The 21277-nt window shown below is 40.4% G+C and overlaps 1 protein-coding gene across 5 annotated transcripts in view; it reads left to right on the top strand.

Moving 5' to 3' along the window:
* Positions 1–21277, top strand: part of Farsb (phenylalanyl-tRNA synthetase, beta subunit) — a 70940-nt gene that overhangs the window by 14204 nt on the left and 35459 nt on the right. For 4 of the 5 annotated variants that reach the window (NR_102758.1, NR_102757.1, NM_001278075.1 and 1 more), the window contains 10 exons: positions 2060–2210; positions 3503–3611; positions 5372–5442; positions 6662–6723; positions 7676–7727; positions 11361–11422; positions 11652–11859; positions 12308–12388; positions 16037–16129; positions 19823–19940. Coding sequence is in view for 2 of the 5 variants with exons in the window: in NM_001278075.1 (NP_001265004.1) it covers positions 2060–2210; positions 3503–3611; positions 5372–5442; positions 6662–6723; positions 7676–7727; positions 11361–11422; positions 11652–11859; positions 12308–12388; positions 16037–16129; positions 19823–19940 (1007 nt within the window). In the remaining 3 variants the exon portion in view is untranslated. Of the gene's footprint in view, positions 1–2059; positions 2211–3502; positions 3612–5371; positions 5443–6661; positions 6724–7675; positions 7728–9607; positions 9684–11360; positions 11423–11651; positions 11860–12307; positions 12389–16036; positions 16130–19822; positions 19941–21277 lie in introns of all 5 variants that reach the window. The other variant, XR_865550.2, reaches the window with a different exon arrangement.

The raw sequence follows: 21277 nt of genomic DNA, 5'->3' as shown, positions 1-21277 counted from the left end.
TTTTGGTGGTGCTGTGGACCAACCCCAGGGCCTCCTTCGTGTTGGTTAGGCAGGAACCTTAGCTTGAGTCTTGCTGAGCTTCCATGGCACATTACTTCCTGTGTGGTGTTTCTCTGGTGCAGTGATCTTTAAACCTTTTATTTCCAAACCCTAACAATAAAGGAGGGTAAGCATGGGAGTCCTTGAAATAATTTCAGTACTTCATATTTCCTCTGCAGGTAGATCTCTGTGAGTTAGAGGCCAGTCTAGGGCCAGCTACAGTGAAACCCTGTATAAAAAAGGGGCAGGGTATAATGAGTGTTATAGCCAGATACGGTGGTACATATCTTAATCCTAGCACGTAGGAGACAGTTGCAGGGAGTTTGTTATAAGTTTAAGGCCAGCCTAGTTGAAAGCCAGCCAGGACTATAGGTAGAACTTGTCTAAAACAACAGCAAAGAAAACTACATATTTATTAATGGTGAGAAACCCTACTTTTAGATACTTTGTGTGGATCTAGAAACAAGTTAATTTGTTCAAAAGATAATATTGATGGTGACATTTTATATTCTTAAATAGAAGAGAAAACTGATATATGATATAAAAGCAAATTATTTCTTAATAATTGAAGCTTGTCAAAATGCACTGATTTGGAGGTGTGTGAGTGTGTGTGTATATGTGTGTGTGAGTGTGTGTATGTGTGTGAGTGTGTGTATGTGTGTGTGAGTGTATGTGTGTGTGTGAGTGTGTGTGTATGTGTGAGTGTGTGTGTGTGTGTGAATGTATGTGTGTGTGAGTGTGTGTGAGTGTATCTGTGTGTTATGTGTGTGTGAGTGTGTGTGTGTATGTGTGTGTGTGAGTGTGTGTGTGTATGTGTGTGTGTGTGTTTGTATCTGTGGTATATAAGGGATGGGCTAGGGACAGTTTAGAGGAGAATTCTAGATATTTTCTTCAGTGGTGAAAAATGCTTAAAATTACGAGTCAGACTTGGCAGCTAGTGTTCCCTTCATAACGGATCTTTGCTCAGATAGTGCACACATGTCCCTAGGGCTTTAAGTACATTCTCAGTCTCATTATATTAAAATCTATGTATTAGCTTGCTGACATATGTCATTACTAAGCAAAATAATAAACGAACTATGAATTTATTTTGAAGAAAGAAGTTTATTGTACATTGTAAGAGTGTAGTGGGCAAGGGTGGTAAAATGGGAACAACTTGCCTGAGCAAAGTAGAATATGGTTTTAAAGGAATAAGGTCAAGGTCTCACAGGCAGTGAGAGCTAGGAGATGAGTGGCAGACTATTGTTTTAGACATAGTTATTAAACATTCTTCCCTCCCTCCCTCCTCCTTCCCCTGGCCTCTTCCTCTCTCTCCCTCCCTTTTTCCCTCCCTTTTTCTCACCCTCTTTTCCTCCTTCCCTCCCTCCCTCCTTCCCTTCTTTCTTTTTTAGGGCTCATTGGTTTCTACTTTCTAATCCTTGGATTTGGCAGTCTAACTTTAAATTACTGAATGAATTCACATATTTCATTATGGTAGTTCTGTGTTTATTATTAACTCATTGTATAATAGATTGTTTCTGCTTGCTAGTAATCCTGCCCAGTTCAGCCATAGTTATTCCAGTTTTTATTCACGTATACTTTTTTGTTTGTTTGTTTGTTTCAGTACTGGGACTCCATCTCAAGGCTTTGTGTATGCAAGGCAAGAGTTCTACTAATAGCTAAATCCCCAGCTTTGTCTTGCATTATACGTTTTATCTGATTTACATATGTGTGGTTATATGTCAATATGCCATGTATGCACCTCCATGTTGGACTAATTTTAAGGAATCATAAGGACACAGTACTTAGCGAAAGTATTTGCTTCCACTATTGATATAATGTTTAACTAACTTTTGTTCTCACTATTTTAATGATTGTGAGAATTTGTTATATTGCAATAAAGATGTTATGTAGCAGCTATGGGTTGTTTGAAAGAAATGTTTAAAATAAAAATTAAAAATATGATCTCTGTTATCTTCAGAAAATTAGGCTCTCTGGCTCTCATTTCCTCTTTCTTCCTCCTACCCCTCTTTTATCTTAGGAAAAGAGCGTTGGTTGCTATTGGAACTCACGACTTGGACACTTTATCAGGCCCATTTACTTACACCGCGAAACGTCCTTCAGATATCAAATTCAAGCCTCTGAATAAGACCAAGGAGTATACAGCTTGTGAATTAATGAACATATACAAGGTAAACAAGTTTTTTTATTTAATTTTATTTTTTTTAATAAACAAGTCTGGTTTGTTTATTTGTGTGTGATTTTGTGTAAGTGTGTTTATGTGCGTGTGTGTGTGTGTGTGTGTGTGTGTGTAGGCTTGACTTCAGTGTAGAGAGCAGAGGACTGTTGGACATTGGTTGTCTCTTTTCAGAATGAATTCTAAGGATCAAGCCCAGGTTGCCTGGCTTGTAGGAGGAAAGTACCCTTACCTGCTAAGCCATCTCACTGGCTTGGTAATCTTTTTGTTTTTCTTTTTAACAAAAAATAAAATAGATATTTATGTGTTCCCTTCTCAATTTGCAGTTAACATACATGGTTTACAACAGTGGTTTTGAGGGAGTCGTTATACTTACTTTACAAATAAGGTTATTATTATTATCATCACAGTCATAATCATCATCATTGGTGCCCATAGCTTTGACTAAATCATGAGATGCTTTTAGGTGTAAGCCTTGACCTCTGTTTCCTGACGCTGAGACTAAAGGAGTGAACCTCTGCGATGCTGTTAGTATGATACAAGAATTGAGAGCTAATAAGTAAACTCTACTTTTTAATGTTCATGTTTGTATTGAACTAACACTCATGCTTATATAATTAGAAACTTAGGGGCTAGAGAGATGGCTCTGACTTAAGAGCACAGACCATTCTTCCAAAGGACCCTGGTTCCTAGGACCCACATGGCAGCTTACAACTGTAACTCACTCCAGCTCCAGGGGGATCTGACAGCCTGACATAGACAGACATGCAAGCAAAACACTCATGCACATAAAAAACATCAAAAGAAACCATTAAAAAATTAAAAAGGTTTTTTTTTTAGCTATTTTGTGTACATGAGGAATACCATTGCAAAATATCTACCCCTATTATTAGCATCTTAGAGCCTCAACAATGAGGGATTCAGCCATCACTTAATATTGGAAATAACAGTAGAAATAGTATCATTGGTCCTGACTTACCAGTAACTTAACTCATCTTTCTGAATTGTGTGCTGAATATTGTTTGCAATGACTTGGCAGTGCTGGCGAAATCTATTTTCACCTTGGGAAAGTGATCAGTTTCTCTCCTCACTCTGGTAGGAGAGACTGAATGCAACATTAAGATCCCCATTTATACTGGTGAAGTTTGTAAGCCTATAGCTTCCTGTCATGTAGAACATTGTTGGAGTTTTTCTGACTTTTTTTTTTTTTAAATTTCAAATTAATGTCAGCTGGCTATAGCAGAAATAAATAACTACTTTTGTTTGACTTCGTTTTTTTTTTTTTAGACTGACAACCACCTTAAACATTATTTACATATCATTGAAAGTAAGCCCCTGTATCCAGTTATCTATGACAGCAATGGTGTGGTCCTGTCGATGCCTCCGATTATAAATGGTAAGTCACTTCATGAAGAACATGGAACCTTGCAGTTTCTTCTTACTAGTGCTTTTGTAGAACTCTCAGTAGGGTGAGTTAGTCATTGACTTTAGATCTGAATCTCAAGTCTTTTGTAGATTTTATTATTTAAAAATTTTTAAAAATTTATTTTATGTGTATGACTGTTTTGGCTGCATATGTGTCTGTGTGCCTGGTTCCTTTGGCAGCAAGAATAGAGCATTGACTCCTTTGGCATGGGAGTTAAACAGACGGTTATAAACCACCACGTGATGTTGGGAACTGAGTCCAGAGGCTTTGCAAGAGCAACAAGTACTCTAAGCCACTGAACCATCTCTCCAGCTTTTCAGATTTTATTTTAATATTTTTTTATATATTTCTCAAAACCTTTAGTTTAACTGTTGATTGTTATGTAATAATCTGTATTATATAAGATGAGCATGTAATTCATAATTGCACATGTTTATGCATATGTAAGTATTTTCTGATACTCCTCTGGGTTCTGTCTCTTCTTTCAGGATGTGTTGGTAGCTTAGATATTTCAGTGTCTCGTTAGCATACATACTTGGGCTTGTGTGGAGCACGCATCCATGGCGTGTTGGGAGGTCTGAGGACAGCTTCTGAGAGTTGGCTCTCTAACATGCGGGTTCTGTGCGTTGAGCTCAGGCTCAAGTGGCAAGTGAATGGCCCTTGGGGAGGGGGATTAAGAGATTTTTTTCCTTGTTTTTTTTTTAAATGTTTTGTTATCAACAGCAACTCTCTTTGTTGAACCCAAACTCTAATTTGTAGTTTTATAAACAAAACTGTTATTTACATTTTGTACTCTTTTCTTTATGGAAATAGTGTTTATAAAGCAGTTTAAATGTGTTTCTCAGTGTAATGATGCCCAAGCTATCAATGCTTTTGTGTCTTCGGGGCAATGAGAACTGGTTTAGCTGACACAGGATGAGAAAGAACTCTCGAGACTGCAAATGCCTGCAGTTTGAATGGCCAAGAATGCCGACCTCAAGTTGACTAGATCCTAACTGACCTTAACCTGTTGCTTCATAGTTTGTGGTGGTCAGGTAGTTTAGCCTTTCTAAGCCTTAGTTATCTTTTGTCGTTACTTCGTTTATATTTTGGGACAGGGTTTCTCCATGAAGCTCTGGCTGTCCTAGAGTTTGTGTCTAGACCAGACTTGCCCTGAACACACAGAAGTCCACCTGCTTCTCCTTCCCTAGTACTGCCATGTTTGCGATTATGCCCAAAGATACTGAGGATTATCTGTATTTTCCAACTTGCAGTGGGAGCTTAAAAGTCTCCTATCTCAGGTCTGGTGGCATGGCCCAGGAGGGTAAAGGCACTTGACTCTACACCTGCTGAGCCGTGCTTGATCCCTGGAACTGGTGTGGTGGGAAGAGGGAATTGATTCCTACAAGAGCTTCTCTGACCTTCACCCATGCACACTAAAGAATAGTAAAAGGGAAATGATACATGCCCTATATCGAGGCATAGTTGGCTTATGTCTATAATCCCAGTACTTGGGACGCTGAGGCAGGAGGATCACTGTACTCTGAGCTATGTAGTGAATTCTAGATTGACCTGGGCTAATAATACCCTATCCATAAAAATCAAAAGGCAAAAAAAAAGTAAAAATCCATAAAAATCTCCTTACTTCTAACGTATTTCAATTGTTTTCTAAGTTTAAAATGTGATTTTTTTAAAAATTGTGGTTTGTATCATGTCATATCTCTGAAATTTTTGTTGTTATTGTTTTATAGGGAATCATTCAAAAATAACAGTAAATACTAGGAATATATTTATTGAATGCACAGGGACTGACTTCACTAAAGTAAGTAAAATCTTTGTTCATCTTTTTATAATGCCAGACAAAATATAGTTTGCTTGTGACCCAAGACTGATTTTAAAGTATAAAGTGTTAGAATAGGTGGGACCTCCAGAGACTGAACCACCAGGTGGGGAGCAGCCCCTGCCCCCTTCTGCTCATATGTCGCAGCTGTGCAGCTTGATTGATCTTCATACAGGTCCTCCAGCGACTGGAACAGGGGCTGTCCTGCTTTCAGCTACTACAAATGTAGGATTTGAGTGCTAGGAAAGCTTTTTGTTGTGTGATATTTCATGTGTTCACACATGGTAAGTAAAGCTGAGAGAGTGAGCAGTAGGCAGATGAAGAGAGAGCCTGTAACAGTAGGAGGTTGGATGTGGAAGTAGGACCTGCAGAGACTTTCACCTACAGCTGCCACATTGGAGACTGTTGTAGGCATGTGGTTTGTATCTCTTATCTGTGATATTTGCCTTTAGAAATACTGTCAAAGTGATACAGATTTTACTATATTTTTAACCTTTAAGTCCATATTTATTTTGTGACTATGAGTGGTTTGCCTGCATGTTTTATATGTGTACTACATACATGCCTGGTCACTGTACAGGCCAAAAAAATGGCTCCAGATTTCCCAGAACTCAAGTTGTCTCTTCACACCCCTCTTCCCCCCCGTAAAGATTGGTTTTACCTTAAGAATGTATCTGGCCTCTGGCCCTTACTGCTTATTAGGAATGTCCCATGTGTTTTATGTTTATGCATCCATTCTTACAGCTACCAAAAGTAGAAAGTTTTAGTTTGTCCACTTAGCCAGTGAGAGGACTGCGATGGAGAGAGAATAAACTAGATCATCCACAGTCGTGTCGTTAGTAAGGGGCTGAGCCAGATTCCAACAGTCTGGCTCCAGAGACTTACGAAATTGATAACATTTACTCCAGTAACTAGCCATTTGTCTCTTTTGAAACCTCATAATCCAGAGTTGGGGTGGGGGAACTAAACGATTTGTCTCAGTCATGGATTGTAACTCTCAGAGAGCTGCATAAATAGAGAACACCTGAAGATAAGAATGAGCCTGCTCCTACGTTTTTATTCTATTTCCTTTCTTAGAATGTGTATGTAAGGGCTCATTATTAGATGTTTGAAGACTAAGCTATAGTAAATATTCATTACGTTAGAAGTGAATGAGAATATATTATAAATTACCATAATATTTGTATTTTTCCTTTTGCAGGCAAAAATCGTGCTTGACATTATTGTCACCATGTTCAGTGAACACTGTGAAAATCAGTTTACGTAAGTTCACTCAGCACCATCATTTGCCTATGTTCTGAAGCCAAGGGTCTAAGGCCTTCCTCCCTGTACTAATTTTAGCAATGTATGTAGTGTACATATATATGTGCAGGCAGGACATTCATACATAAAAAATAAGTCTCTAAAAAAAAATCCTTATGAGGCATATGTTTTATTCTTGTGTTTAGCTTCAGGGTACCACTAATGTCTGTCAGTACATGGGATCAAATGTGTTCCTGTAGCTAGAACACATCTGGGGAGATGACATAGCTCTAAACAGTATGCAGAATGGAAAGTGTTCAGTCTTTTGGTTGTCTGGTGTTTGTAAGGTCAGTCTGGCAAGGCCTCACGGAGGCAGTGAAACTTAGGTAGTATTTAAGGACTAGATTTGAGGATGTAAAGATGGAGGAATAGCTAAATAGGTGTAGAAGTGTATGAAAAAGCTGTGTGTCCTTACTATTAATGTGGTGTATTAGCATTAGCTTATTCTAGACTCTCAGTTATAATTCATAGTAAATATATAGTAATAAAAATGACAAGTTACGTAGGCTGTACCAGTCTTCTTGTTTTTTATAATTTGCATTTCAGGGATTTAAGCATTAACTCCTGTCTTTCACTATAATACCCTGGTAAAGCTTCAGGTGTACATCAGCACGGTGCAAGAGTCCATGCAGGATGCATGCTTTGTACACTGCGAGTAAGCTTTCTAAGTGGCCGCTGCCGGAAGGGACGCACGCAGGAGGGACGGAGCTTCGGGACCCAGAATGGTAGAATAGTATTGTGTCTAGTGTATATAGGAAGATTGGTCAAAACAGTGATGCTAGGATGTGAGAGATCAAATGAGTTGAGGCTGTAGTTATGAAACAGAATAGTTATTAATCATATGCATTTTAAGAATTTATAGTTCATTTACCTTCATAAACATTTTATTTCTGACTTTTTTCTTCTTTTTTAGAGTTGAAGCAGTTGAAGTAGTTTCTCCTAATGGAAAATCAAGTACCTTTCCAGTAAGTTCTTAAAAGATGGTGGTGGTGGTGGTGGTGGTGGAGGCGGTGGCACACGGATTCAGTTTTCAGGATCTCACCCTTTTGAGGGTGGGTGGTGTGCTGCCTATCTGTGGGGATATCGTGAGTGGTAAGTGCTGCGGATTTAAGTGGAGGAGCCTGACTGTACCTGTCTCACAGTGTATTACATAGTGCCATAATTCTGTTGCCTGTCTTGTTATTAACTAGTTAACTGAGTGGTTTACAGTCTCATCCGTTTTGTGGTTACTCAGTTCTACAGATCTAGTTAGGATGTTCACACTGGAGTCCGTAATTGCTGAAGGCTCTCACTGTAGTGTAATTCTGAATTTGCTCAAACTGGTTGAGAAGTAAGCACAATTAATGTTAAATATGGGGTCTTGGTAGAAAACATCCAAACTAGTATTATTCTTAATTTATCTTGGTTGCTTTTTAGACAGGTTCTTGTTTTGTAACTGAGGCGGGCCTGGAATTCACAGTGTAGCTAAAGCTACTTTTTGAATTCATGATCTCCCCAAGAAGTGTGCTACCACATCCACATTAAAGTATTAAATGGCAGTATCAGTCTTGTAGCTGTGATTCTGACCAGCAACACCATTCTCCGATCAACTTGCGTTCCTTTGCTTTTCTTTTTCCCGCCTTTCATTTGTGAAGTGAATCAGAACATAAAAAAAATTTTAACTAATTTTTAAAAATTTTAAGTATCTGAGTATTTTGCCTGTATGCATCATGTGTGCTGTGGGCCTGGTGTTGAAGCAGGCCATAGGAGGGCACATGATCCCTGGAACTGGAGTTCCAGAGGGTTGCAAGCTGCCGTGTGGGTGCTAGGACTCTTAACCTGGGTCCAGTACTCTTAACCCCTGAGCTGTCCAGTACTTAAATTACATGTATATAGTGGCTATGTTCTACATAGTTTATAGAAGTTAATTGTCTCCTCCTATGTGGGTATCAGAAGTGGAAGTCATTAGACTTGGTGGGAAGTGCCTTTCTCTACTTCCTTCCAGACAGTAAAGTAATTTTAAAAGTATGGTAAAGTCTGTTAAGATATAAATGTTACCCTTCCTAGAAACATTAGTGTTTAGCATGGTATCCTTTAAAAAATTTTGCTATTATTTGTGTGTGCGTGTGTGCGCATGTGGTAACATCTGGTGTACCTCTGGAGGTCAGAGGACAACTTTGTGGAGTCATTCTATCCATCTACTTTATGTGGATTCTGGGGATAGAACTTGAGTTGCCAGGCTTGTGCTGTAAGCACCTCTGTCCACTGAGCCATTTTACTGCTCCAGCCTCCTGTCTAGATTATCATGGAGGAAATGAGTATGTAACCATATAGCTGAAATTCCAGTGTCAGCTTCTGTGTGTGGGTGTAGAGATTTTGTAGTTTATGTTTGGGCTTTTTATAATGTGGATAGAACCCAGGCTACCACAAATGGGAGGCAAGGACTATACTTTTACTTGATTTGCATTTTAACAGTGATTGTTAGTTATAACAGACAAAAACAAGAAGAAAGAAAAAAAGAAAGAGAGGGAGGGAGGGCGGAAGGAAGGAAGGAGAGCGAGCCCAGCTTTCACTGGGACATGGCCTCGTGGGTGTCAGGGTGGAGCTCGGGGAGCAGCAACTACTGCGGTTTTGCCAAGATGAGGGACCAAGAAGGGCTAAAGCTTGTTTCAGGGCTGCCTGCACGAAGGGAGCCGTCCAGTGGTCTCCCAGCAGGACACCCATCCCGATGGCTGGATTTGAGGGACTCTGTGAGGTGGAGAAATAGGTACCATCTCTGAGTTGGGTGAATCTGCAGTGTTGCATTCCAAGGCTATATATGTGCATAGAGGAAGAATTTGTGGTTGCTTTTTATTTTGTTTTTCAGATACCAAATATGAATGTAGCCAGACTGGTATCAAACTCACGAGCCTCCTGCTTTAGCCCTCAGTGCTGTGACCCAGGTGTGAACAACTTTATAATGATTTTTTTAAATGTCTGATTTGAAGAAAGTTGGTTTTTTATTTTTGTTTTTTATTTTTTAATATTTTAAGTACTTTATGTGTATAGATTTTCTTACTGCATGTTTAAGTGCACTCGGTGTGTTTGCAGTGCCTACAGAGGCCAGAAGAGGACATAAGATCTCCTGGAACTGGAGTTAACAGTTGGTTGTGGCCTATCATGTAGATGCTGGGAGTTAACATGGGCTCTGTGGGAAAGCAGCGGCCACCTGGCCTCTTCATCGAAGCTTCTTTTCTTTTTTTAATGTGAGGAATTGTTAAGTTTTAATAAAAGTATATATTTTTATAAAGAGGAAGAGAATATGCTTTAAAATTTTGTTTGCTTTTTCCTGTGTAGACAGTCTCATGAAAGCATTTATATGTTGTAGAGTACTTTTGTAAATTTAAAATAATGGGCTTTCTGAAAAGGAGTGCTGGGTATTTGTGAATTTTTTTTCCTCTCTTAAACTTATCCTAGAACAGCTCTGAGGTCCACAGAGCGAAACACCACCAAGGGAGGGTACTTTTTCCTTATACAGGATTTTAGCCGGGCAGTGGTGGCACATGCCTGTAATCCCAGCACTTGGGAAGCAGAGGCAGGTGGATTTCTGAGTTGGAGGCCAGCCTGGTCTACAGAGTGAGTTCTAAGACAGCTAGGACTACACAGAGAAACCCTGTTTCGAAAAACCAGGAAAAAAAAAAAAGAAAAAAGAAATACAGGATTTTAACATACACTGTGAATGGAAATTGTTGTCTTTCACTAGCCTTGCTACTTTATAGAATGGAGTAAGGTTTTGAAGATAGGTGATAAACAGTGAGCTTTGGTGTTAGACTCTCTCTGTGCCTTCATTATTTCATGCATGCACACACTCATTAATGTTTACATGTTGAGGGCATTGAGGATTCATAAGCTATTTTCAAAGGTAGTGGAGAGCCCTAGGTTTATGCATGTGAGTTTTACTTACTGTAGTAAGGTTCCATGCCATTTGAAGGAGAGCCAGTGCCAATTTATGAAGTGTTCCCACCCTCTTCTACTGTCTTCTGGAACAGATTGGTAGGCAGGTCTGGAGCCATCATAGTATTTTTCCACATGGTAAATGATAACAAAGAATTTGGCTCTTTAAAACAAATTAATCGTGGGGTTTGAGTATTTATTTAGCTCAGTGGTAGAAGACTTGACTAGCAAACATAGATCCTAGGTTCAGTCCTCATCTCCAAATAAATAAATAAATAAAGTAAGTAAGTAAGTAAGTAAAGAATAATAGATTGTGTTTATTTAGATCGTGTGAACTACAGCACTGAAGTGGAAGTCACTGGACAGTCTGTAGGAGACCCTCTCTCCTTCTGTCATGTGGGTCCTGGGGATTGGACTCAGGTCATCAGACTTGCAGCTAGCTCCTCTACCCACTGAGCCATCTGGCTGACCCAAGCATTAAAAAATAATTTAGGACATAGACTATTCACATATGAGTCAGATGTAACAAATTGATTACAATGTTTAAAGACCTCAGGTTTGTTTTAGTGTGTGGCTCTAAGAACAGTCTCTTGGCTGGGTAATAAAGCTGCAACAACTGAGTGAACAAGAGAGACTAGAAAGTACCATCTGATGGTGGATAATTGATGTCAAACTTCCTCTCTCAGGAGCTGCCTTACAGAAAGGAGATGGTGAGAGCTGATTTAATTAACAAGAAAGTTGGAATCAGGTATGCTTTGAAACATATTTATTGTGGGAGAGAAGAGAATTGAAGCATAAAGTATACAGTGAGGTTTTTGTGTTTTTGAAAGAGTGCTCGATAGTATGCTAGGATATTTGATACTTAGCAGAACTCAGAAAGAAAGGCTACTATTTCAGGTAGAAACCTATCTTAAAGCAGGATATAAGCATGTTTTACACACTCCAGTGAAGCTTATGGCCTGGCCATTGTTTTTTAGAGAAACTCCTGCAAATCTCGCCAAGCTCCTGACCAGGATGTGTCTGAAGTCAGAAGTCATAGGTGACGGCAATCAGATTGAGGTTGAAATTCCTCCGACCAGAGCAGATGTCATCCATGCATGTGACATTGTGGAGGACGCAGCTATTGCTTATGGCTATAACAACATTCAGATGACTCTGCCGAAAACGTACACCATAGCTAATCAAGTAAGATTGCACCCTTGAATAAACAGCCCTATTGTTAGCAACTGATTATTGAATGCCAGGAAGGCTTGGAGACAAACGGGACCTGGGAATTAAACAGCATTTGGATGTGCTTTGCTATGAGAGACATTTTTTATGGGGAAGGATACAGAACAGATGCCTAGATGATTAGAGTGAGTTGAGAGCCTGTGGTGACTAGCTCTGTAAAGAAGGACACATTTCCAGTGTGGAGCGCTGGTTGACTCTAACCGTAAGATTCATTTTCTCTTCTTGGGCCTAAAGGCAGACACCGGTGGGAGAGGTGGGGTGGAAGGCTGTTGGATAGTGGAGTGGTAATGTTAGCAGTGTGCTAGACAGAGGGGAGTTTGTTTCCTTGTAATGGCATGTTACGGATGAATCTGTTTAAGAAAAGCAAGTGGGGAGGTGTCATGGTGTATTGCTCTTCCCTCAGTTTCCTCTCAACAAGCTCACCGAGCTCCTCAGACTTGACATGGCTGCGGCTGGCTTCACCGAAGCACTGACTTTTGCTCTGGTACGTCTTTAGCTCACTGCTGTCCGGCTGAGTGTTTCCTTGGAATTCCTGAATTGTGTATAGTATGGTTCCTTACTTGAATCTATAAAGTCTAGACTGCTGAAACTTAAAGATACTAAAAGAGAAACTCTTGTTTCTTGACATCATACAGTTTCCAGTAAAGAAAAATTGTGAGTATTTCTTTTTTGTAGTCATAGAAGACCATGAAGGCCTAGAAACAAAAAGTCCAAGTGAGATGGCCACGTGCTTTGTATTTGATGTAAGTGTAGAAGGTGCACAATGAATTTCATAAAAAGATTTGTTAGGTTGGAATATTTGGTCTTAATTTGATTGTGGCTGTACTCACTAGATACCGCCCCGGTTAAGGTCTTAGGAACTGTTCCACATTAGACCTATTTCTTTCTTTGAACATGTTCACAAGCATTTGCTTTGAGTTGAAAAGCTGACATAAAAGGCCTAGATCAGGAAATGAATGTTATTACAGAATCAGAAGGGACTCCCCTCCCCCTCCTCAGGCTGACCACTGAAAGAAGTGTGTGTGTGTGCAGTCTGTGGGTTTCTCTGGCAGAGAGCATCTGTGGTGCTCAGACTGCAGGTCTTGGATATTCCAATTAGCTTGATTTAACAACCTGTGGCTGGGGCAGCTGCCTGTCTCCCTGGTCCCCAGCCCCAGCCTTGAAGTTCTTAACCTTTAGAGTAGTTACAGGACTGTTGTGCGTCAGGACTTGTTAGCAGGCACTGCACCCAGAAGGAAGCTTGAAACTGAAGAAGACGAGTAGCTGACATACTGCACACAGCAGAGACATGATGAGAATCAGGCCTTTGCATGACTACTGCTTGACCCTGGTCTCGTTTCCTGTACACTGAGCTTAAGAGTCCCATGTCGTCCATATGCAGATGTTTTGTTTCCATTGTGAGCAGTCACTATTTTATACACATTGAAATATAAAATTTAGCATTGAGAAATGCATGTTTTAAAGTTCATAAGTGACAGCAGGAATCAGCACACTCTCACCCTGGAGATTTTAACTTTATAAAACAAAGCAAGCACTCACCTTCCTCTCTCTACTTGGGACTCTGGTTTCCTTCCCCAAACTAACTGCAGTTACCACTTAGGCTGTACTCCTCACTGCCTCTGTTGGTGCTTTTTGATTCTGTAACTTAGTCCCATGTACATAAGCTGCCTTCTGCTAGAGGCTGCTGTCCAGGAGGGTTTACTCTGCACTGATACTGTGTGCACGTGGTACCAATTCTTCTCGGAGGGTTCCTGTCCTCCACAGCAGTTAGAGTAACTTCTCTCAGTCCCTCCATTCCCCATACAGCCATAGGCATGTGTCCAAGATTCCAGCGCAGACCCGTTAGGAGCCAGAGCTTGTGACTGAATTGTAGCACTAGAGTAACTGAGCAGTGAGCTCGGCTGTCCAGGTACTCAGTTATGTTCATTGTCTGGGAGAAGAGGCGTGAGGAGCTAGAATGTTAGAGGTCACAAAGTTTTCTATTCAGAGTTTTAGCAGGGGCAGGAGAGATGGCTTGGAGGGTTAGAGCACTGGCTACTCTTGCAGAGAACCCAGGTTCAAGCTCTAGCACCCACAGTGTCTGTAACTCCAGTCTCAGGGCATCCGATGGCCTCTTCTGGCTTTGGTAGGCACCGTACAGTCCTGCAGACAAAAATACCTGTATGCATAAAATAAACAAATCATTAAAATTTGTATAAAGTTGTGATTTTTATAAACTTAGAACTTAACATTGCTGGTCTGTATTGCCACATCCAGTGTGCATAGGAGTGACAATCAGTCTTCCAAAGCTGCTCCTGACTTCTTAATAAGCAGCCACTTTGGAACACGGCATGCTAGTTACTGTCTTCTACCAAGTGACTCAATTTTAGAACAAAATGCCTACTTTAACCTTAAGAGTAACACTTATAATGATTATGGGGATTGACTGATTGATTGATTGATTGATTGAGGGGGGGGGGTGGTTCTACATAGCCCTAGCTGTCCCAGAACTCCCTCTGTATACCATGCTGGCCTCAAACTCAGAGATCCACCTGCCTCTGCCTCCCAAGTGCTCAGATTAAAGGTGTGCACCACCACTGCCCAGTTATGATTTTGGGTTTTATATGTTATCTTCCTAACATTATAATAGACACATAAATCCTGATATTTAAGATCATCTCCCTCCTTGGGCCTGAGCTACTGTCTCTTCAGAACTCTTAATGATAACTGTTTCTGATTGTCTCCCTCTTTTCCCATCACTATTGGGAAGCACAAGGGTCAGTCAGATATACTGGAAAGCCTTTTTATTTCACACAGACAGAAGTAGCTGTGTTTGAAAGTGGGTAACACATAAATACATTTTTAAATTAACTGGGCACAATGTATCTAAATCTTGTAGCAAAATTCCATTCTGCTCTGCAGAAAGTATCATTTTCAGTATGGAGCAGGCTTTCCCTCTAGCACAGCAGCTGTGAGGCGCTGTTCTGATAGAGTTTAATACCTTTTCAAGAAAGCATGGTAAAGTTGGGTATGGAGGTGCATACTAGCAAATATATGATACAATACTTGGGAGCCTGAGGTAGGATAGTAAGTTCCCTGCCATCCTGGCCCTCAGGTGAGCTAAGGCAGGAGTTGCTAGGGCAGGCATTAGCATGCAGAGAAGACAAAATTCCCCTCAGGTGAGCTGGCAGTTGGTTTACCTTCTCTCAGCTCCTGGTACAGTACCTGATAAAAACCAGGCATCTTCACTCTTTAGTACTGTGAAGGCCTGAGCAGTTCAGTGAGCAATATTGTCCTAACGTTAGACTCTAGTAACCTGATGGCACCAACGTTCATCACTTGATTATTTTTCATTTTATTATGTTTTAGCACTCTGTGTCAGGCATTGGATATATAGTATCTTTAAATTTTGATTCTTATTAGATTTGTTGGATCTAGTAGTGAGCCTGCTCTAACATGTGTCTGCTGTTCTAGATTCTGAGGTGGGTAAGAACTGCGTAGTTTCTTTGTTCCTAAGAGCTATATGGGTTATGTGCAGGGGAAGTTAAATGCCAGCATCAAAGAACACTGAGCCATGTGAATTCTCCTAGGTGCACAGTTCTGCCCCAGATCAGTGCAGACTTAACCTGGGATTGCACTGGTAACCTGAAAACCCTGGGGAAACTGAGAGAGGCTCTCTTACTGGTCCCACTAGAGATACCTTTATTGAAGAGCTAAAGAGCAGTCACTTAAGTAGAGCCTTGGGTTTGCTTTGTGTGGTGCTGGCACAGTGATTTTAGCTAAAGGCAGGTAAAATTATAATGCTCAGAAAACAGGGAGGAATTAGGAGCTTGGACAGGAACGGTAAGTGGGGACCTCGTACAGAGAGGACCTGGGTGTGGGCTAAGCCCCCATCTCTCCAGGAGACATTAAGTAGCTCCCTATTGTGGCTACAGCTCCTCATAGAGAGCTAGTCATAGTTATTGCATCTTCTGTGAGTCCAAACTAGGTGAACTACAAGTGATGAATTGTTAATTGTTAAAACTCAGTAGATCAAATCTTGGGTTATTATTAATTTATTGAATTCTATAGAGCAAACTGAGTTAGAGCATGAAATACTTTTAAACTTTGAGTTAGGCATTGCCCTGTACTAATCTATTTTCCATGTTCTTAGTGCTCCCAAGAAGATATTGCTGACAAGCTTGGCCTGGATATCTCTGCAACAAAGGCAGTGCACATAAGTAATCCTAAAACCGCTGAGTTCCAGGTAACAACTGGGTAAAAGCCGTCTGTGGTTAGTGACTCAGGGGAGCAAGCTCTCCTCACTTGTACCTCAGGGGTGAATCCCTAGAACATTTTAATGGACTTTCCTTAGATAATTTGGAGTTGGTCCCCCTGCCCCTCTGTCTCTCTGTGTATGTATTAGTATTGAACCCAGAGCCGTGTGCTTGGTAAGCAAATGTACTATTAATTATTAACCAGACAGTGCAGTTAGCTTCCTTAAAAATATATAATATTTATTATTATTATTATTTCTGTCTTTGAGATGGTGTCTTTCACTGTAGCCCAGGTTGTCCTGGAACTCATTGTATAGCTCAGGCTGGACTTCCAAGTGCTCACATTTAGCTTACTCTTTTATTATCAGATATTATCTTCATTTACATTTCAAATGTTATCCCCTTTCCTGGTTTGCCCTCCAAAAGCCCCCTCCCCTGCCCCTTCCCCTGCTCACAGCCTAGTCTTTGTTGCTACATCTTGCTGGCTTAGCCACCCTTACCTGTGTTTTTCACGTCATAATTGATATTTACTTAAAACTCCTGCTTCCTCTCTTTCCCATTCATTTGTAGTAGGTGGATTTAAAATGCACTCCGTGTCTCTCCATATGCCATCCTGCCAGTTTCGAACAACTGTTCTTTGTGGCTTTCATTGTCCTCTTGAGTTTATTGGCGGTTTCTTACAGGGTTTAGGAAGACTTAAATGGAATGGTCCTGCACTAGCAATCGTGTTAAATGATTCAGAGTATGGACTAGGATGTTAGCTGTAGACGTCCATTTCAAGTTATAGCAGCTTTGCTAATAGCTGACTGTCTGTCTTCCTATGTATGTGAATTCTGGCTTGCTTTCTTGCGTATGCAGTCCTGCATGTTTGACAAATCTTAGAACCAAAGGATCTGGGATTAGGAAGGTGACACTAGAGAACTGCGATAGTCTCTATGGGACTTGATTCTCATGTGTGTAAAAGGTAGATGCATGCTGGGTTAGTTTTAGAAAATCCTCCAGGACCTGGAAAAGTTTACCCTTAAAAATTCTGAGTTTTATTTATAGAACGACCTACTGTAGCAAAAGAGTTACACTGATATTTACTCATAGCACTATTCATTGAATAGGAGTGGACTTTTACTTGTTGATGCTAAACGCATCCCTCTACCCCAGTTTCATTTATCAAGTGTGACACAAACTTTTTATTTCTCAAGATTTCTATAACTGTTATATTTCTCTGAGTTTGTACGCTGCCTGCTCCACTTTATATAAACTGAGGGCAAGCAGATCAGAAGTGCCTCAGCGGCCGCTGTACATACATGTGGCTTAACATGCTCGAGTACATGCTCGCTGTACATACATGTGGCTTAACATGCTCGAGTCCTTTAGAGTGGGCAGCTTCTGCATTACCCCTGCTTTACCTAACAGAGTGCAGGTTTGTACTTATTTATGGTTAAGTTAAATGGAAAGTGGCTTATAATTTGGGTACAAGCATGTTCTTTTTCTGTGTAATTCTTAACTTTGTGTTCTTCTCTGACAATGGATGTTTTATAGAATGGGCAGGAGAAGAAAAATACTATATGCAAGTAAAAGCATGTAAATTTTTATTGCAATTATTACAAACAAGATTATGTAGTATTCTCACTTGTCCCCAGGTTAACAGTAATATTAGTAGGTCTTCAAATGGCTGTCACTGTGTAAGACTTCCTAGCTGTCTCTTTTCAGTTGGGATTCCCTTGAGGTTGTACATTAGAGTTGACTGATTGCTCCAGCGTAGTCTGTAGGTTATTAGTCCATCATTCGCTCCACACCTTGTCATCTTTCTGACGCAATTCCTTTCTTTAACTTTGTTTAAAAATATGGGCCCTTTGTTCTGCAAGCAAAATCCACATTTAGGATTTTGCTGAATATATCCTAGTGCTCGCCTATATTTCTCATAAATTAGAGCTGAAAGTTTGACCAGATTCAGGTTTTAAATTTTTCTGTTGCTGATGAATTTGAACTAAGCAAATAAGAGTTATGTGTATTAAAAACATTGATAAGTGTGGATATTATCACTATACTAAGGAGAATGACAAACTTAGAAACTAGTTTAGAGCTTTTTTGTTTTTGCTTTGGATCTTCAATGAAGAAAATGGCCCCATCAGATTGCAGATTGGCCCGTGGAAAAGCCTATGGTGCTTTCTCTTGACAATTGATAGAGGAAGGCCCAGTTCACCATGGGTGGTGCCACCCCTGGGCTGGTGGTTCTAGGTGCTCTAAAAAGACATGAGCTAGCCCTAAGGAACAAGCTAGTGAGCAGCACTCATCTATGGCTTCTGCTTCAGTTCCTGAGTCTAGGTTCCTGTTCTGCTTGAATTAAAGTGTTGACTTCCCTCAACAATGGGCTGTTAACTGGAACAGTAAAATGAAATAAATGCTTTTCTTCCCAAGTTGCTTTGGTCATAGTGTTTATCACATCAATAGAAACCCTAAGTCACTTAGTTAGTACATCGAGTTAGAGATGTACTTGAGATGCAAGATGGCTCAGTGGATGGTTACTAGCAAGACTCACAACCTGAATTTGATCCCTGGAACCCACATGGTTGATAGGCCAAACAGTAACCTTTAAAAGGCGAAAATGTCTAATTTACGGGGTAAAAAACCCAAGACCCCCAAAACAATATAAGATCACTAAGCTCTATAGTAATATAAGGTATCTTGAAAAGAGATTGTGTTGACTAACATTTATTACAGTGTGTTATTAGTCGTCATAACTGATCTCTTCTGTGCCCAGGGCATACACTGTTATCATAGTTACGGCTGTATGGAGATTGGTTTCCAGTACTGCTAGAGCATCTTGGAACATCCTCTGTAGAAAGGAGGGAACTAGAGGGCAAGAACTAAAAAGCAGATTTAACAGCTAAATACGAAGAAACCACTTTGCTTCTTTGTTTGAGAGATAGTCTTGCTGGCCTGGTACTCACTGTATCTCCCAGACTGATTGTGAGCACGTGACAGTCTTCTTCTTGCCTCAGCTTCCCAAGTGCCTGGGTTCTATGTGGACCCCATGGTGGGCTAGAGACACAGGATCTTGGTGGCCCCTCAGACTATCTTTAAATGATGTTACCCAAGCTAGCCTTGAACTCACAATTTTCACTGTTAGGATCAGAAAACTAGATCGATCAATCTGTCTGTCTGTCTATCTATCTATCTTACAGTTACTATAAATGGATGAGAAAGCAGAGAATAGTAAGTAAAAGTCAATTATAAGGTGGAAAATTCAGGTAAGAGGGATTGAGCAAGCTAGCTCAAAGCATGTAAGAACCAAGTATAGGTTAAATGTGAGCATTTGGGAGTCCAGCCTGGGCTATTTCAATTACTTTGTGAAAGGAGGCAGAATATAAAAATTTGCATATGTGCAACTTTGAAAACCTAGTTTAGTTTTAAAAATTATAATGGAATAGCTAATCTTTAGATAGGAGTAATCATTATATTTGCTTCTCACTGTATAAATTATATTTATTGGTGTTTATTTTGTCAATTTGGAATGGAAAATATTTTCAGTTCTTTTAGTGACCTGGACTTGAGAATTTAAAAATAAAAAGATATCGCCCTTTCCAAAAGTTTTCCTTGAAGTCAGGAAGCTGGCCGGCTTTGTCTCCTTTACTCCTGAGTTTGCCAGTTCTTGAGTCAGTGTGAATTCCCATCTTTTCCTGTAGGTGGCGCGCACTACCCTTCTTCCTGGCCTTCTAAAGACCATTGCAGCAAACCGGAAGATGCCCCTTCCTCTCAAACTGTTTGAAATCTCTGACGTTGTAGTAAAAGATTCTGGCAAAGGTAAGAGTGAGCCACCTCTGATTTGCATACTTAAGCATGTGTTCTACTGTGTGAATTCCAGCTCTGTTTAGAGACGTTAGCATGCTTACTCCTGTACACGCAGACAGGTTTCTTTCTTCCATAGTGCTACCACCCTCCTCAGAGTACTTTAGTGTACATGCGGGTTAGTACATCACTATCAGAGCATCCTTGAGTTGGTAATTCTCAAACTAAGCATGGGTCCCTGAGCTTACCTCAGTACCAGCCTTGGGGGCCGGGGGGAAGGAAGGAAGAATGGAAGGCTCCCAGAGCATTCTGAAACTTTCCTTTCCTGCACCCGGACATTTGTGGCCTGGTACTGCGGTCAGGCTTTGACTGACAACAGTGATTGGGAATAGGTTTCATACGTTTCCCCTTTGAAGTATGGAAGTTCACAGTACTTAGCTTAGTATAGCAGGGTTTTTTGTCTAACACTTGGAATGCATGATCATTCAATAAATATAAATTTAGGAATTTTGGAAACCTGGTTTTCCTGGAAGTGACTCTTTCTAAGACAAGCTCAAGTTCAGTTGTTCGTCTAGACATGTAAGTGCTGTGACCCGCAGTGATCAGTGCCTCAAGTGACCACGTGGCTGGCAGCCTTCCTTTAATTTCATACATCAGCGCTTATGCTTGTGAGCGGTTTTTAACTCCAGGCTGTAGTTTGTAGGATTTTTTTTTTTGAAGTGACAAATCTATACTAAAAACGAGAGAACATTTTTAGTGTCAGCTGTAAAGAGTTGAGGATTTGCTCAGTTTTTCCATTGGTGTAGATACTGGGTGCAGTGTGGCATTGATCTGTGAACGTTGACGCTTTCCTTCCACACTTATCCTCTGACCTTCATATTGTCTTGATCCTCTGTGGTGTGCTCATAATTATAAGTACAGGATTAAGGTAACTGCACGGTTTCGGTACCACATTTGCTGTAGAGTTTGGCTATAGTCGTGGAGCAGTACACTGTTGTGTTTCAGCCCTACAGTGCTTGTACCTGAGCTGGGTTTAATTGTTGTTCTTTAGCTCAGACATCTGCATTTCTGTAGTGCTTTTTCTCATGGGGAGAACTCTGACCCTTTGCTGTGCCCGTCCTAGTTGAAGCTGTCTATTGATTTCTCCATGGTTGTTTCCTTCTGATCCCACTTTATCTTGCATTGGCTTGTACTGCTTCTTTAATATTTTCTATCATATCAATAGCATGTGAAAAATGAAGGGAAGTTAAATTACTCACTGAGGTTACGACTTGAAAACATGTTTCCTTTTGTTGAGATGGAGTATGTTTTCTGTTTAGGTAGGCCTGGATCTTATTTCATAACAAGAACTT

Source organism: Mus musculus, chromosome 1 (assembly GCF_000001635.26).
Source record: "Mus musculus strain C57BL/6J chromosome 1, GRCm38.p6 C57BL/6J".
NCBI lineage: Eukaryota > Metazoa > Chordata > Mammalia > Rodentia > Muridae > Mus > Mus musculus.
This window is presented reverse-complemented; position numbering and strand designations above follow the sequence as displayed.